General features: G+C 39.6%; 1 protein-coding gene across 1 annotated transcript in view; it reads left to right on the top strand.

Annotated features, from left to right (window-relative positions):
* SPRED3 (sprouty related EVH1 domain containing 3) overlaps nt 1-12,934 on the top strand; it is a 41,484-nt gene extending 28,550 nt beyond the window's left edge. Inside the window, exons 4-6 of the mRNA XM_069746592.1 lie at nt 2,420-2,496; nt 3,517-3,678; nt 6,769-12,934. Of these exons, the coding sequence (XP_069602693.1) occupies nt 2,420-2,496; nt 3,517-3,678; nt 6,769-7,446 (917 nt within the window). The 3' untranslated portion in view covers nt 7,447-12,934. The remainder of the gene's footprint in view (nt 1-2,419; nt 2,497-3,516; nt 3,679-6,768) is intronic.
* The last annotated feature ends 4,008 nt before the right edge of the window (nt 12,935-16,942 follow it).

Genomic DNA, 16,942 nt, shown 5'->3' with positions numbered 1-16,942 from the left:
AGTTGTACTATCACTGAGCAGTGTGTAAATATTAGCTAGTCAGATGGCACAAGGCGTACGCTTCAATGAACCCTACCTGTTGGGAGTCAGAAGTTCATGTGGTGGAGTAATGGTGTGGAAAAGGTCCTCTTGGCACACACTGGGTCCTTTCATATCTATGTATGGACAGTACGGCTTATCTAAGTATTCATTCATTCATGTTGACAATTTATCCATTGCAGCAAGACAGTGCACAATGCCAAAAGGGTCTTATAATCATGGATTGGTTCCAGGAACATGACAGCAAGTTTTTTTTTGCTTCTTTGTTTTTCACAGTCCCCAGATATTAATCCTGTAGAGCATTTTTGGGATGAGGTAGATCAAGCTGTTCAGAGCGCGTTAGTAGCTCCATCTAATTTGCGGCAATTGTGTGGCAAATCCTACCTGCATGAACCAAATATTCCTGCAAAACTATTCCAACACATGGTGGATTCTACACTATGATGACAAGCAGAAGAGCAGAGGAGGCTCAAGGCGCCACCAGATGGGTGTTTCTAATGAAGTGGACATTCTGTATTACGTATTGACCACGGATAAAATAAGTATTGAACACGCCAAAAATTTTCGAAGTAAATACATTTCTAAAGGTGCCATTGACATTAAATTCTCACCAGATGTCAGTAACAACCCATTCAATCCACACAGGCAAAGAAATGAAACCATAGATGTCCATAAATTAAGTTGTGTAATAATGAAAAATGACGCATGAAAAAAGTATTGGACACGCTTACTGAAAAGTATTTAATACTTTGTACAAAAGCATTTGTTGGTCATGACAGCTTTCAGACACCTCCTGTATGGAGAAACTAGTCGCAGGCATTGCTCAGGTGTGATTTTGGCCCAATCTTATACTCTTGAAATACTGAAGGTCCCGTGGGCTCCTCCTATGAACTCTAAACTTTAGTTCCGCTCATAAATTTTCTGTTGGGATTCAGGTCCGGTGATTGAGTGGGCCATTCTAGCAGCTTTATTTTCTTTCTCTGAAACCAATTGAATGTTTCCTTGGCTGTGTGTTTGGGATCATTGTCTTGCTGAAATGTCCACCCTCGTTTCATCTTCATCATCTTGGTAGATGGCAGCAGATTTTTATCAAGAATGTCTCGGTACATCAGTCCATTCATTCTTTCTTCAATTATATGAAGTTTGCCAGTGCTGAATGCTGAAAAACAGCCCCACACCACGATGTTCTCACCTCCAAACTTCACTTTTGGTATGGTGTTTTAACATAGTGTGTATTATGGCATACAAACAGGTCAATTTTGGTCTCATCTGACCAGACTATATTCTCTCAGTATTTCACAAGCTTGTCTAAATGTTGTTGAGCAAACTTTAAACGCGCTTGAACATGCTTTTTGCTCAGCAATGGAGTTTTGCGTGGTGAGTGTGCATACAGGCCATGGAAGTTGATTGCATTAATTATTTTTTTTCTTTCAAAAAATTGTATGTCACGACGGGGGTTGGTCAGCAGATGGCGCAACACACACACAACAGGATGGAAATGGGGAGAGGAAGGCCCTACTGATAGGGAAATGGGGGATGGCCACCACCTGAGCTCAAACCTGAGCCTGTCCCTGCACTCCCCTAATGCCCTTAGAGTGGATCCAGAGCTGCCACAAATCCAAAAAGGGATCATGACACACTACCTGCCGATTCCAGGTCGTTGTGTAGTTCTCGACAGAGATGATCCTTGTCCTTGACTCTTGGACAACTCTTCTGATAATTTTTGTCACTCCTCTGTCTAATATCTTGCGGGAGCACCTGGTTATGCATGGTGAAATGATGATCTTTCCACTTCCAGATTATTGCCCCAACAGTTCTCAGTGGAACCTTCAGAAGTTTAGAAATTCTTCTGTAACCAACGCCATCAGTATGTTTTGCAACATTAAGGTTGCGAAGGTCTTGAGACAGCTCTCTGGTTTTATCCATCATGAGATGTTTCTTGTGTGGCACCTTGGTAATGAGACACCTTTTCATAGACCATCAGGTGAACCAACTGATATTATTTGTCACTAGGTGGCAGGATTGCTTTCAAATTACTGGTAGATTTCAGCTGAGGTCAGGACTTACCATGGCTTTGTGCACCTCTTGTTCTTAATTCATTCAATACCTTTTCCTTGTGTCATCCCTCATTATTACACATAACTTAATTTATAAACATCTATGGTTTGATTTATTTGCCTGTGTAGATTGGATTGGTTGTTACTTACATCTGGTGAGAATTTCATGTCAATAGCACCTTTAGAAGTATATTTACTTAGAAAATTGCTGATGTGTTTAATACCTATTTCATTTGCTGTATATTATATAGGCAACTATATACATGTTTGTACCTGATTAAACTTCAGTCCATAATCTAATATAGACTTCTTTGTCCTCGTAGGTTCTTTGTCACATTCAACATCCTCATCCTCCTCCTCCTCTCGAGAAGAAGCTCAAGCTATGGAAGATGTCATGCCAGTAAGTTAAAACCCACACTCCGCATATCCAATGGTCACCATTTCTAATAATCCTAAGCATGTCTAAAAAAGTAGTTAAGCTTTAATTGTCTCTTAATAAACTTTTACTCGTACCTTCTTGATATACTTTATCTCATTGTGCCCCCATTGTGGTCCTTAATCATTGAATGGGTTTTATAGTGTTTAAAAAACCCAATTTGAAGTACTACAACTTTAATAGTGGGGGGTATAGGAGCATTAAATGAGGGGATATCTCATTCAGGTACCTATATTTGCTAGAGTGGGGAACAATTACAAGGTCTGTCTTTCATCCTGGATGACCTGTAATCATGCATTACATAGACGACCTATTGATTTTAAAAGGTACAATGTAATTCCACATTTATCCTGTGGGGGTGCTGCAGGGAAATGAAACATTTGTTGGTGGATTCCCCCATAGTTCACAACTTAAAGAAGCACTCCTCCCATCAAATTTTTTATCCTCTTAATACTTTGCAATAATCACATTATATAGCACTGTGTACTTGCAATTGCTCTTTTTACCTTTCTACCCAGCTTTTTCTTCTCTTTTCAATTAGGTCTATGACATCACGTGATGAGCTGAATCCTTGCAAGCTCTATGTAGAAACAAGAAGTCTCTTTTCTCTGTATAAATCACTGCAAAAGTCTCTTCCAGGGGAAGGATAAGGGAGCAGCTGGGTCATGAGTTGAAGAGGGGATGGATAAATGCAGGGACAAGAGACTTCCTGTTTCTACATAGAGCAGAGAAAAGAGAAGAATGAACTGGGTAGAAAGGCAAAATGCCATGTAATATGATGACTGCAATATATTCAGAGGACAAAACTATGATGGGAGGAGGAGGAATTTTTCTTTAATCCTTGAGTCACAATAGCAAAACACTCTTTTATTTGGGGTCTTCCTTAAAAGAGGACCAGACAACCTTTTTTGTGTACCACCTAGATGTACTCTTATTTTCCTCCATACTTTACTGACATATTATCTTTATTTTCCATATCTTTAGCTTCACACAGATAGTGAATCATCTTCCAATAGCCGAAAGGAAATGTTACCAAAACACATCACCATCGTCACCAGTGAGTCGTCCTCTAGCTGCTACGTGAGATCTCCTGTTTCTGAAGAATTTGGGTTTACCACTGGTCCATCAGTCAGTCCAACCACACAGGTATATAAACTGTAGTTGTTCATTATTGTTCTGTAATAAGTCATATAACTAAACTTTTAAAAAGTCTGTTGATATATTGAAGCCCCTTAAATACCCTGTAGATCGGTAGGAGATCCAGGTGCCAAGGCCTTCACTGATATCTTATACCACTGTGCAGAAGTGCGCGGAGCCTGCGTGAGGGTTCTTAGAGTCGTGCGGTCACATGAGAAAGACGCAGGCTGCCAAGGAGTTTTCATGGCAGCCAGGGGCTTGCTGAAGGCTACCATCTTCACCCACAGTGAAGCATAATTTTCTCTATTTTGTGCAATACTTGTTTATATATAAACCATATAATATAAACAAGTGCTTCTCAAAAAATTAGAAGATCATTAAAAAGTTAATTTATTTCAGTTCTTCAATACAAAAAGTGAAACGTATATATTATATAGAGTCATTACACAGTGTGATCTAATTCATGTGTTTATTTCTGTTAATGTTGACTATTATGGCTTACAGCCAATGAAAACCCAAAAGTCATTATCTCAGTAAATTAGAATAATTAACAAAAAACACCTGCAAAGGCTTCCTCAGCGTTTATAAAGGTCCCTTAGTCTGTTTCAGTAGCTCCACAATCATGGGGAAGACTGCTGACCTGACAGATGTCCCAAAGGCAGTCATTGACACACTCCACAAGGAGGGGAAGCCACAAAAGGTCATTGCTAAAGAAGCTGGCTGTTCACAGAATGCTGTATCCAAGCATATTAATGGAAAGTAGAGTGGAAGGAAAAAGTGTGGTAGAAAAAGGTGCACAAGCAGCCGGGATAACCGCAGTCTTGAAAGGATTGTTAAGAAAAGGCCATTCAAAAATGTGGGGGAGATTCACAAGGAGTGGACTGCTGCTGGAGTAATTGCTTCAAGAGCCACCACACACAGACGTGTCCAGGACATGAGCTACAAGTGTCGCATTCCTTGTGTCAGCCACTCATGACCAATAGACAACACCAGAAGCGTCTTACCTGGGCCAAGGAGAAAAAGAACTGGACTGTTGTCAGTGGTCCAAGGTGTTGTTTTCAGATGAAAGTAATTTTGCATTTAATTTGGAAATCAAGGTCCCAGAGTCTGGAGGAAGAGTGGAGGCCACAATCCAAGCTGGAGGTCTAGTGTGAAGCATCCACAATCAGTGATGGTTTGGGGGCCATGTCATCTGCTGGTGTAGGTCCACTGTGTTTTATCAAGGCCAAAGTCAGCACAGCCATCTACCAGGACATTTTAGAGCACTTCATGCTTCCCTCTGCCCACAAGCTTTTTCGAGATGGAAATTTTATTCTCCAGCAGGACTTGTCACCTGTCCACACTGCCAAAAGTACCAATACCTGGTGTACAAACAACAGTATCACTGTGCTTGATTGGCAGCAAACTCGACTGACCTTAACCCCATGGAGAATCTATGGGGCATTGTAAAGAGGAAGATGAGAGGCACCAGACCCAACAATGCAGACGAGCTGAAGGCTGCTATCAAAGCAACCTGGGCTTCCATAACCCCTCAGCAGTGCCACAGGCTGATCGCCTTCATGCCACGCCGCATTGATGCAGTAATTGATGCAAAAGGAGCCCGACCAAGTATTGAGTGCATTTACTGAACATACATTTCAGTAGGCCAACATTTCGGATTTTAAAATCATTTTTCAAGCTGGTGTTATAAAGTATTCTAATTTACTGAGATAATGACTTGAGTTCTCATTCGCTGTAAGCCATAATCATCAACATTAGCAGAAATAAACACGTGAAATAGATCAGTCTGTTTGTAATGACTCTATATTATTATTATTTATTTATATAGCACCATTGATTCCATGGTGCTGTACATGAGAAGGGGTTACATACAAGTTACAGATATCACATACAGTAAACAAACTAACAATGACGGACTGATACAGAGGGGCGAGGACCCTGCCCTTGCGGGCTTACATTCTACAGGATTATGGGGAAGGAGACAGTAGGTTGAGGGTATATAATATATGCGTTTCAATTTTTATATTGAAGAACTGAAATAAATTAACTTTTTGTTATATATACCACACACAGCATTGTATTATGTAGAACAAGGATCACAAGAGACCAAAAAAGAAAGTTAAAAAAGATTTTTAAAAATGTAAAAAAAATACATCAAATTGTAATTCTTATTCCCCTTTTCCTAGTTTAAAAATAAGGAACTATTTAGTAATAAACATAATAATAAATATAAATATAGTAATAAAAAAAATACTTGATATTAACGAGTAAATAAATATTACAACTTAAATAATGGAAAAAAAAACTAAACAAGTTTAGTATAGCCAAAATTGTACTGACCTGAAAAATCACGTTTCCAGGTCATTTTTACCGCATACTAAAAACCGTACAAAAAAAGCCAAAAAACACAGCAGAATTGCAATTTTTTTTCCCATCATTTCACTGCACTTGGATTTTTTTCCCTGTTTTTCAATACATTATATGGTAAAATGAATAGTGTAATTCAAAGCCACAACTCTCCCTGCAAAAAAACAAGCCCTTGTATGGCTATGGGGAAGGAAAAATAAAAAAAGTTACGGCCATTGTAAGAAGGGGAGTGAAAAAATGAAAAACTGATATTGGCCACAGGTGTAAGGTGTTAAGGGGATTCCACCTATCAAAGAGCTGACAGTATAAGTATGTTTAGATTACTTTTGGGCTTTATTTTTGGCCGATGCTACATGGGGAATCTTCATACCAAACCATACCTAGAGCCGTGTCATGTACAACTGTTTGTCATACAGCCATGCACACATAGGACTGTATGGTATGGGGTTTTTTTTGCGGCATGCATCCTCACTAAAGCATAGCAGATTGTGTTTTTTCCTTAAGATATATCGAAAAAGCATTTAGTGATGCATAAGCTGACTACCATGCGAATATAGCCCGAGTAAGGGAAGAAGACAGCTTCTACCATCTCCATAGACCACCTGCCAAAGTTTTGTGAGGCTTTGATCACAAGCCTGTGACCTTTTACTCTTTAATCAACTCCATTGATATAAATGTAAGGCAGACAAGAAGTGTTTTGTTTGACTAACACAAATTCACCTCTCCCATCAGTCACAGCCTTTAAAACGTCTGTCCTTCCATGACGAAGAAGAACTTGAGAGCATCAACCCATGCAAAGACCTTTGGGTATCAAAGGGATATGAAGACTATCGCCGAGCAGCTCTGCAGCAACCCGATCAGTCCAAGTCCGACTTAAGAGTCCACTTCCAAAAAGCCACCGGGAGCAAAGCCAAGGACAGGCACTTTCCAGGAGCTGCGGGTTCAACTACATCAGAAAGTGAGAGTCAGTTAAAGGACCCCAGGGCCTCACCTTCTTGCAGGATTCACGGCACCCCTTCTCCTAAGTCTAAGGAACACTCTCATATGTCTGGGGAGGAGGATACAGCCACCGCCCGTTGTGTCTATTGCAGGGACGTGTTTAGCAGTGAAGAGAATGGCAGAGGGCAGTGCCAGGACGCTCCAGACCCCATAGGGCGTTGTGTCTACCAACTTTCCTGCATGTGGTGTGCTGAGAGCTTACTATACCACTGCATGTCAGACTCAGAGGGCGAGTATTCGGACCCCTGCTCCTGCGACCCTGGGCATCCCCATTTCTGTATACGCTGGGCTGCCCTGGTGGCCTTGTCTCTTGTGGTCCCCTGCATGTGCTGCTACCTCCCATTACGGGCATGCCACTGGTGCGGGGAACACTGTGGCTGTTGTGGGGGGAAGCATAAAGCGGTGCGGTGAGAGGAAGAGGAACAGGGTGCAAGGAGGAAAGTGTAATGTTCAGTTTTCAACCTCCTGAGAGTCAGCTTATTTACATGGCAGGATCTGCGCCAATCTTTGTGAGCGGGCACGTCATACAACTGGCGTGGGAGACGTGTATTTCAGACAAGATATGGCTGCAGAGGCAACGACCTACCAAAAAAAGGCAGGATGGAATTTGATTAAGAACAGGTGGTCCTGACAAATATTTTCTATATTGTACATGATGTAACATCTATGTATGTATTACGGGCTGGAAGTGAAATTCTACAGAAGACCAAAAATGATGAGCTAAGGTCACACTGATTCCAATTTTTGACCATTTGATTATTCTGGGGTGGGAGACCGGATATGAATATTGGTTATGCATTTACTCTTGATAACACACCTTCTGAACATAATCTCTACAGTGTGCTGATTTTTTTTTTATTACAAGGGTAACAGGGTAATCGTTTTGCTCTCAAGTTGAAGATTTGTGCCATGAGGACTCTACAAGAGGCCAAACTCAGTTTTAGCTTCAAAAGTCTTGAGGACCATCACTTGAATGTGTCCTTCACGGACTCCATTAAGTTTCATGAAGTCATCATCTACAGTAATTATTTAAAAAAGAATACAGTTTAGTATTGGAAATGGCAACCAAATTTGGCCAACCTTTAAGTTATAGGGCCATTTTTTGCTCAAAAATAGTCACTTCGGAACACATGGCTATGTTTATAGGGTTATCTTCATGGTAACGTATTTTGGTCTTCTGAAGATGAAATCTCCATGCTGTAATTACCGTAAGCAAGGTTGACTTGTGGACCAAAGCTTGGATGTACATACCCAGAAAATAAATGATGAAAGAGATATTAGATTTGGGAAAACCTCACATGTTCCCAATGTATCTAGCACCTCTGTATCAACAGCTGCAATGCTGAGGTCCATGAAGGAGAATTCAGACCATCTCAGTGTGGAGGAAATTGCTGTTTGAAGAGGGTCAGCTCATGGTGGGTCAAGCCATGTTTGGTTGGACAGTGGCTAAGTAAATGTTGACTGAATCAACTGTGCTCCCTCAATGGTGTCCTTATACCTGAGCCTCTTCTTTGGTGTTTTTTCCTTTTTGATCCGCGTTTATACCTGTGACAAAAGAGAATAGCAGTAAATGTCCTACCAAAACAGCTATAGTAAGGTAGATGTGAAGGCTAATACTCATTTTATACGTGGACGTTATTAGTTGCCACTTTTGTATGGCTGTTTTTTGTAAGAAAGACACCTTCAACTTGAGAAGAAGAGAAGGACAGGGTGAGGGTTTTATTCCAGTGATTACCAAAAAATGACCGTACAAGTTTGTTAATGTATGCGGCAGCTCGAAAAGGATACTGGCTCTCATTGAGGAGATCCAGATTATATGAAGAGTATTATGAAGATTTACAGGCAATGCTCTAAGGAAAAAATGAATGCAAATTTGTTCTCTTCCAAAATAAAGAAAGATTTCTCTCATCAGTCGAACTGAAGACACTTCCAAAAGGAAGAGACACTCATCTCTACGTACTCATCGGAGTTCTTGATTTTTATCTGAACTGGTTGAGTACACTGTTTTGGATTGATGGGGAGACAGAAATCCAGAAACGGATGTCTACAATTGGGTGCCTCTAACTTTTTGGAGGAGTCTTTGGTTTGGCTGATGTGTGAATACGGTCTCTTTTTTCTGGAAGATAATTTGCAGTCTATATGGCGGAATTACACTGGTATTGTACTGGGAGAGGCTAGACCCAAACTGGAAAACATTTCTTAATTTCAAGCTATACATCTAAGATGTTTTGGAAATTCTTAAGTTTTTAATCTTTCACGCACCTACAGAGGTCACATATATTTTCAATACAGTGCCTGAAATTGCCCGTTAATATCTGATGAACATATCTGCCTTCAGCAACATCTTTGACCAAGGAAGCCATGTTGACCATGAGCGTGTTGACTTGCTTCAGTCTTATCTGTCATTCTGGGAGGTGCAGAGATACTCCAACAGGTCATTTCAGGCAAATATCCATATACAATACATTCTGGTAATTGCGTTAATTAAGGAAAATGATTTTATAAGTGGATTTTATTGACTTGTCGATGATTAGGCATGTAACGGTACGGTCATGGTTACCATGAATCACATGAATAATTACCGTACATAACATAGGAGTGCCTGGATTTTATAAAAAAAATGGTCCCAACCAATAATTATTATTTTTTTTAGTGTTTGACTAAAAACTAAAAAGACAATCATTGTAAGTGAGACACATTTGACATGAGGGGGGCCAGTGGTTCAATACTGGCTGGTAGGTGTATCTCCTGAGACTGTCTGGATCAGTAATATCAATGTGCAGATGAGGAAAAACTGTTATGTAAAAGCAGCATTTGGAACCTAAAGGGGTATTTCCGTCTCATACATTTATGGCATATCCACAGCATGTGCCATAAATGTATAGTAGATCTAGGCTCCAGCAATGGGACTTGCATCTATCTGGAGAACATTGCTTGGTGGTCGGAATTTCCATTCACTTGTATGGGAATTAGGAGCAAAACGCGTTAGTAGATGAAAATGCTATTAGTAGAACCTGCATCTACTATACTTTTATGTCATATCCCAAAATCCCTCCATACATATTAAAGGATCGGGGACCTCCTGACATAAATACAATGTCTATGGATGCCGTTAGATAGTTTAGGTGACCAACCAGATCTTAGGGCTCCATTCTTTGGTCTTTGTAGTCAATGACCATTTGCAACTGAGGAACAAATCTATGTGGTGGCTGAGTCTATATTGTGATCAAGCAAAAGACTGGGAATAATCTTGTATGTCACTCAATGGAAGGACAACCTCATACATGGAAATGAGGTCTCACTGGAAGGTGGTCTCATCTGTGAGAAGACGGTCTCATTGTGTGTGCACTCACTACTCAAAATAACCAATAAGCTGGGTTTGGAGAAGGGGATTATTTATAGGAACCAGTGCAGATAAGAATAGAGGTGTTGAAAACAACAGTCAGTCATATGGTGAGAAAATGTAGGCATTGGCATGGGCATCGATAAGTTTTTGGGTTCTTTCATACATCACTCTTCCTGCTGGTGGATATTGGGATGATAAATTGGAGCCTTTGCACATATATTCAGTTTCGGGAATTCTGTTTAAGAAGTATCAATCCAAATCAGATCCCCTATTGTTGTCTTTATGGCCCTCCAATAAAGTGCACATTCCTATTTATACTTATGAGATGCAGACTATTGAGGCTGAGGTTCTGTAGAGTAGCCCCTGGGCATATGATTCTTCCCTTTTTTTGGATTGCCCTTGATCTCAGCAGGCACAATCTTGACATTTAAAATAAAGGTACGTTGTGGTACTATTCATGATCTAAGAGCATCCAAAATAGGGGTCTACTAAAGGGGTTGTCTCCCATGGAGAAAATATACTAGTGATTCACAGGAAGAAGGATATATGGATGACCGCGTGGGGTCCAACTGCACTGCTCATGAGAAGTCTTTTGGTGGAACAGAGCGGTAGTGTGAATGTAAGACCACCACAGGAGTGGTGGATGCACATGTTTTCCTACCACTCTGTTCACACAGGAGAATTTTAGCCCCTTGTTCAAAAGTGAAGGTCTCAGTAGCTGTACCATCATCGTTTATTATTTATCCTTTGGATGGCTGATAAAAGTTGCATATGGGTCAACTTCTAGGTCCAGATGCTGATACTTTGTATTCCACTCTTGTTATCAAAGTGGGGCCCAGTTCAATATCTCACATTTTAGGTAACGGCTATATGGCAGCTTTGGATGCACAATATTAAGATCGCAATGTAGTGCCACTAGATCGCAATTGATGATAGTGAATGTGATAAGATAGCGCAATGGCAGAAATCCAAACCTGTGTGACCACAATCATTAGGTGGTGAATTATCTGAATGACATTGTGATCTCAAGTCCCCCTGTAGCTCTAGCTTTACCCGTGCACATTCATGCAATCTATGGACGAGCTGCACAGATACAGATTGCTTATATGTATAAACCAGTCTCAGCTGTGTCATCATGGACATTAGCAATCAACTAACTGTATATGGTGCAGTCAAGAACACAACAGGGACAAAAGTGCAGCCTAACGCCCGTTACTGGGAATATCCAGCCTTTACTATCCATAGAACCTTAGATCCTATGATGAGCCCTGAAGCTCCTCCAAAACGGATCCTAAGAAGTCTGTATAGCGATCTGCACAGTAACCTCCATCTTCACCTGTCATTCCTGGAAGCCACTTTATCCTGTTATAGGAAATTGTACCCATCAATTGCCAGCTGGCACTACCCCAGTGCACATTATAATGACAATCTAGTTTTTTTTGCCCCATGAGAGCCTTAGAAATTGATTGATTTAGAGGAGGATTCCACTTATAGATTCTTTTCAGTTACTGGTTTACATAAGAACCTACTACATATTTTGCTTCTATTTATTGGTAGTATACCACTTTTTCCTGGTGCAGTGGGCGCTTTTGTGCTCCTATGTGCCTTTTGTGAGTTGCATTCGTTTTTTTTTGCAGGATTATCAATTGTACGTTTTTGGTGCCCACCAGTGTGTGGTTCTATTTTTGTCGCTCCACTAGGGGTAATCTATTAAAGAGGTTGTCTCAAGTTGGAAAGTTAACACCTATCCACTTGATAGGTGATAACTTGGGGGAACTCTGGGACTCCTAGAAATACCGAAAAAGGAGCTGAGCGGAGTGTCAAGCATGCGCTCCATTCTAACTGCACATTTCGGAACCCCATTCTTGGGTTCCGTGGGGGTCCTTGCAGTCTGAGGGCAGGTGCAGACGATCGTGTATTCTCTCATCAGAGGTAGTTGATTCGATTGTCTAGGATGAGGAGAAGATGGAGAAATAAATTTTCTCCATCTCCTCCATTCTGTCAGTCCGCGAAAATCACTCTGCGCTCAGTCTGACGTTTTCCAAGAACACATTGACTTAGTGCGATCCAAATATCGGATCAAACTCAGGAATACAGCGATTTTTTTTACCTTGGATCGGTTTAGCCCAAGAAAAAAATCTGACATGTGCACGGCCCTATAGAATAACATTGGTCGGGGTGCAGTCCCATGTTTTGTCGGATCGCACTAGACCCTCAGCAATCAGTATTACTTTGAGGAATCGGACAACCTCTTCAATAATATCATCTTTATTGCAGCAAACAGTCGATACCTATAGTATGTTTTGAAAGAACACTTCAGGAACACCGCTCCTCAGACCCTAGACTAGGCAAAACACGGTGCCTCAAGCTTTTTCTGAAGTGTCCCTTTAAATGTCATATTTCTAGCTATACTGATATCCAAGAAGAGACAATTTGCATAATTAGCTATATTCAGAAAGATTGAGATTCAAGATAATTCAATGGGGGGCATCGCCAGATAACTAATGCTCCCTATGTTGCCATGTACTGTGGTTTTAGTTGTATCCAAAAAAGAAAAAAAAAAAAGTGTAGAATTTCTACTCCAAAATTAAAATTGTCCATAAATTACATAATCAGAAGTTTGAACAGTTGTTAGGATTTCATAACTTTTATTTATTTAAAGAGATATTACCAGTTGACCATTTTGTTGAGGCAGCCATTTTTACACCTCATTACAGATTTGGGATTTGTCGTGCACCTGTGTGTCCATCACATGACTAAATATTAGTTAATGGAAGTAAACGATTACGGTACTTAAGGAATGACAGCAAGCAGAGATCTTCAAAAATGCAGAAACAATACTGGAAAATTGTATACTTTTTCATTATAGACAAAAATTTACCTTTATTAGCTAAATCCGGAATACCCCTTTAAACTGCTGCACTGTGATTGGCTAATTTTCCTATTGCTCTGCCGAAATCCTGCTTTTAGCTTTGTATACGGGGCACAAAGCAATCCATTTGGAGCAAATAAAAAAAAGCAAAAGTCGAAGATATCCTGTAATAAAACCAAAGCGAAGGGTAAATCAAAGGCAACATATATTGTAGACATTACATGAGGGTGTTAAAGGGGTTGTCTACTACTTGGACAACTTTGTTCTCAACTCCCGCGCTGGCGCTGTGATGTCACCTGAGCACTGCAGCGCACAGACGTCAGAGGGAAGTGCAAGCAAAGCAGTCCATTAGCGGCCACTGATTGGCTGCAGTGGTTCCGTGACGTAGCAATGTCACTCCAGCCCTGGAGGACTCAGCGCCAACATTAATGTAAGGATATAATGTTTAACCCCTTAAGAAGGGGTTGTCCAAGTAGAAGACAGCACTTTTAAAGAGGTCGCCAGGTTAAAAGTTTCCAATTTTGCCCTTTTTTTTATACCCCTGTTCCTCAAAGTACTCAGCGTATTTCATTTTTAGAGTCTGCCGGACAGTTCCAGAGATATGGGCCTTTTTATTTAGTGCACCCAGTATGTTAATTTTTATGGGTTTTTTTTTTACAAAGGGGTGTGGCTCACAGAGTAATTATGCAAAGTATCCTGAAGACACACCCATGAGGATCAACTTCCGTAAAAAAAAGCATATTTGGTGCACTAAATAAAAAGCTCCATATTTTTGTACCTGTATGGCGCAATTTTAGAGGCTGGTTATTCGGAGGAAGAGCAGGAATAAAATAACTGGACACTTTTGACCTAGTTGACAGGTCTTCTTTATAGTTAAAGCAGGGGTCCCCAACTCCAGTCCTCAAGGCCCACCAACATGTCATGTTTTCAGAATTTCCTTAGTCTTGCCCAGGTAATAATTGCATCACCTGTGCAATGCAAAGGAAATCCTGAAAACATGACCTGTTGGTGGGCCTTGAGGACTGGAGTTGGGGACCCCTGAGTTAAAGGACCCATTTGAAGTAAATTGTCTGGAATTGGAGGAGAGAATTGCTGATAATTTTTGAGGCTATGGACTTGAAGGTCGTCCCGAGAGATCCATCACCTCCACATCCAAATCCACATCTTCACCGCAGGCAGAAGTGCAACTCAGCATCGTACACAACTCCACAGCACACACACACACATACACACAAGCCGTAAAGTTTGCACTAGCTGTGCAGTGTTCTGTATATTGCTGGAATGTTTTATTGCTATTTTGTATTAAATGAAAAAAAAAAAAAGGTTGCTATTAAATAATTTTTTTTTTTGTGGTTGGAGCGAATATCTTTTTTTTTTTTTTTCTTCTCTCGAGAAATTTATTGTGTTTTTCTACTGTTATTTTGTACAGAAAGAGGGAAGGTACAATAGATTTTATGGTTATTTTGTTCTTGCCTCCTAGAAGTAAAGCTGTACTCCCATAAGCGAGCAGTTATATTTTGTGGTCTGGTCAATTTTGGAGGCAATCACCTCTTAAGAGGCGCCTCATGCCCTGGGAATGAATAAAAAAAAAAAAAGAGGATCATAAAAATGGCTGCTTGTGTGCGAGAGACGGGTCCAATTTAAAGAAAAATACAATATTTGAAAAAAAAAAAAAAGTTGATGATTTAAATTTTAATACATTTATTTAATTTTTTTATTGATTTTTTTTCCCAATTGTGTTTGATCTTCAGTTGAAATGTTCTTCCTCATGATCGCAACGGACGGCAAGGTTCAGATCTATTTAATTTTTTGCATATTACAAATGGTATCTTGATTATGGTTCTCCTTTTCAGTTTCTTACTGTAACACCCAGATGAAATCCCGTCATCCCCTTCTGATAGTTCAGTGTTCCAAAATATGATTTAATCATTAAATATGTTTATTTTTTAATGAACGGCAAAAATTGTTGTCCTTTGTTCAATTTTCTCCTGTCTCTGGGGTGCAGCTGGTGGGTTTGTGCGTGTGCGGATGCTGTGGTTGACACGCCGGTGTTGTTTGAGCACCAAAAATAAAGGCAAAAAAATCATATATCAGACCACCTTTCATGACCCCAAAAGGCTCCCAATCCGACCCATTCCTGACAGAGCCAATTTTTGCTTAGGAATTATTATTTTTTTCTTCCCCTTCCTCCATAATTTATTTATTTATTTATTTATTTCTCCATCTATTTCGGCTTGTGTTTTTTTTGTTTTTTTTGCAGGACAAGTTAAAGTTTTGAATGACACCATTCACTTTGACATCTTATGTACTGAAAAACAAGAAAAAAAAACAAAACACAAAATTAGGTGAAATGGTAAAAAAACAAAACGCCATTGATTTTTGTGTTTTATTTTTACAGCATTAGACTATGGCGATACCTCCGGGAGCCATAACTTTTTTTTATTTTTCAGTATACTTCGCTGTATGAGAGCTTTTTTTTTCAGGACAAGTTAAAGTTTTGAATGACACAATTCACTTTATTGTCTACTGTACCAAAAAACAAAACAAAATTACCGTAGGTGAAATGGTGGAAAAAAAAAAACCCAAAACGCCATTGATTTTTGTCTTTTATTTTTACGGACTTGAGTTATTATATGGTGATACATCTGGGGGCGATTACTTTTTTATTTCTCTTGTATACTTTGCCATATGAGAGCCTTTTTTTTCTTTTTGCAGGACAAATTGTAGTTAGAAATTACACCATTCGTTTTACCATCTAATGTACCAAAAAAAAGAAGAAAAAACAAACAAAATGAGATGAAATGGTGAAAAAAAAAAGAAAAAAAACACCATTGATTTTTGGGTTTTACTTTCATGGCTTTGAGTCATGGTGATACCGCGTGGGCCACAACTTTTTTATTTTTCCATATACTTTGCGTCTGAGGGCTTGTTTTTTTTTATTTGACAGAGAAAAAAGATCAAGCACAGATATATAATGTGTTCGGCTGGGAACATGTCTCATCAATATGAAGTTCCCCCACAGTAAGTCATAGTAATCATAGTAATCCTATTGGTGATGTACTCATAGTAATCATTGAAACAACCAAGAAAAGAATGGCGTAAACTGAAACACCCAAGAAATTATATAAAGATGTATTGAAAATTAGAATACTTTATTGATGCATCTAAAAACATTAAGTACAAAAACGTTCAATAAGGAGATCAAACAAAAGAATAGCCCAAGTAAAAAGACAAGGATGGAAAGGTCCCCGATGAGTATTTAAATGGGAAAACAGATATTAGCCGGCTTCAAATGTCAATACACCTAGCAATGTGGGGTCAAAGTCATGTAAAATAAGCACAGAAAAATATACTAAAAAGAAGACCCCCACAAAGGTGGAATGTAATAGGTCTGCTGTAGTCTGTAAAGAAGCATAGAATCAGGTATATTGGAAATGCTTACGCAAAATCATCTATCCTGCAACCCTAATTTAAAGTGACCGATGCAAAAATGATACACAGATGATAAATGTGTACGAAAAAAGCCCCTTAAATGTAAACTGCACATGAAACTGCCCTCACCACTGGGGAGACAATAGATAATATCTCCCCAAAAATAGTTATACAAAAAAATCATCATATAAAGAAAGTCAAAATGACAAGTATATAGATGGTGTGTATAAAGTGCTAGAAAAGTGCAAAAATAAAAG

This window comes from Ranitomeya imitator, chromosome 2 (genome assembly GCF_032444005.1).
Source record: "Ranitomeya imitator isolate aRanImi1 chromosome 2, aRanImi1.pri, whole genome shotgun sequence".
Classification (NCBI taxonomy): domain Eukaryota; kingdom Metazoa; phylum Chordata; class Amphibia; order Anura; family Dendrobatidae; genus Ranitomeya; species Ranitomeya imitator.
The sequence above is the reverse complement of the archived record's forward strand: the minus strand, read 5'-3'. Positions and strand labels throughout refer to the sequence as shown.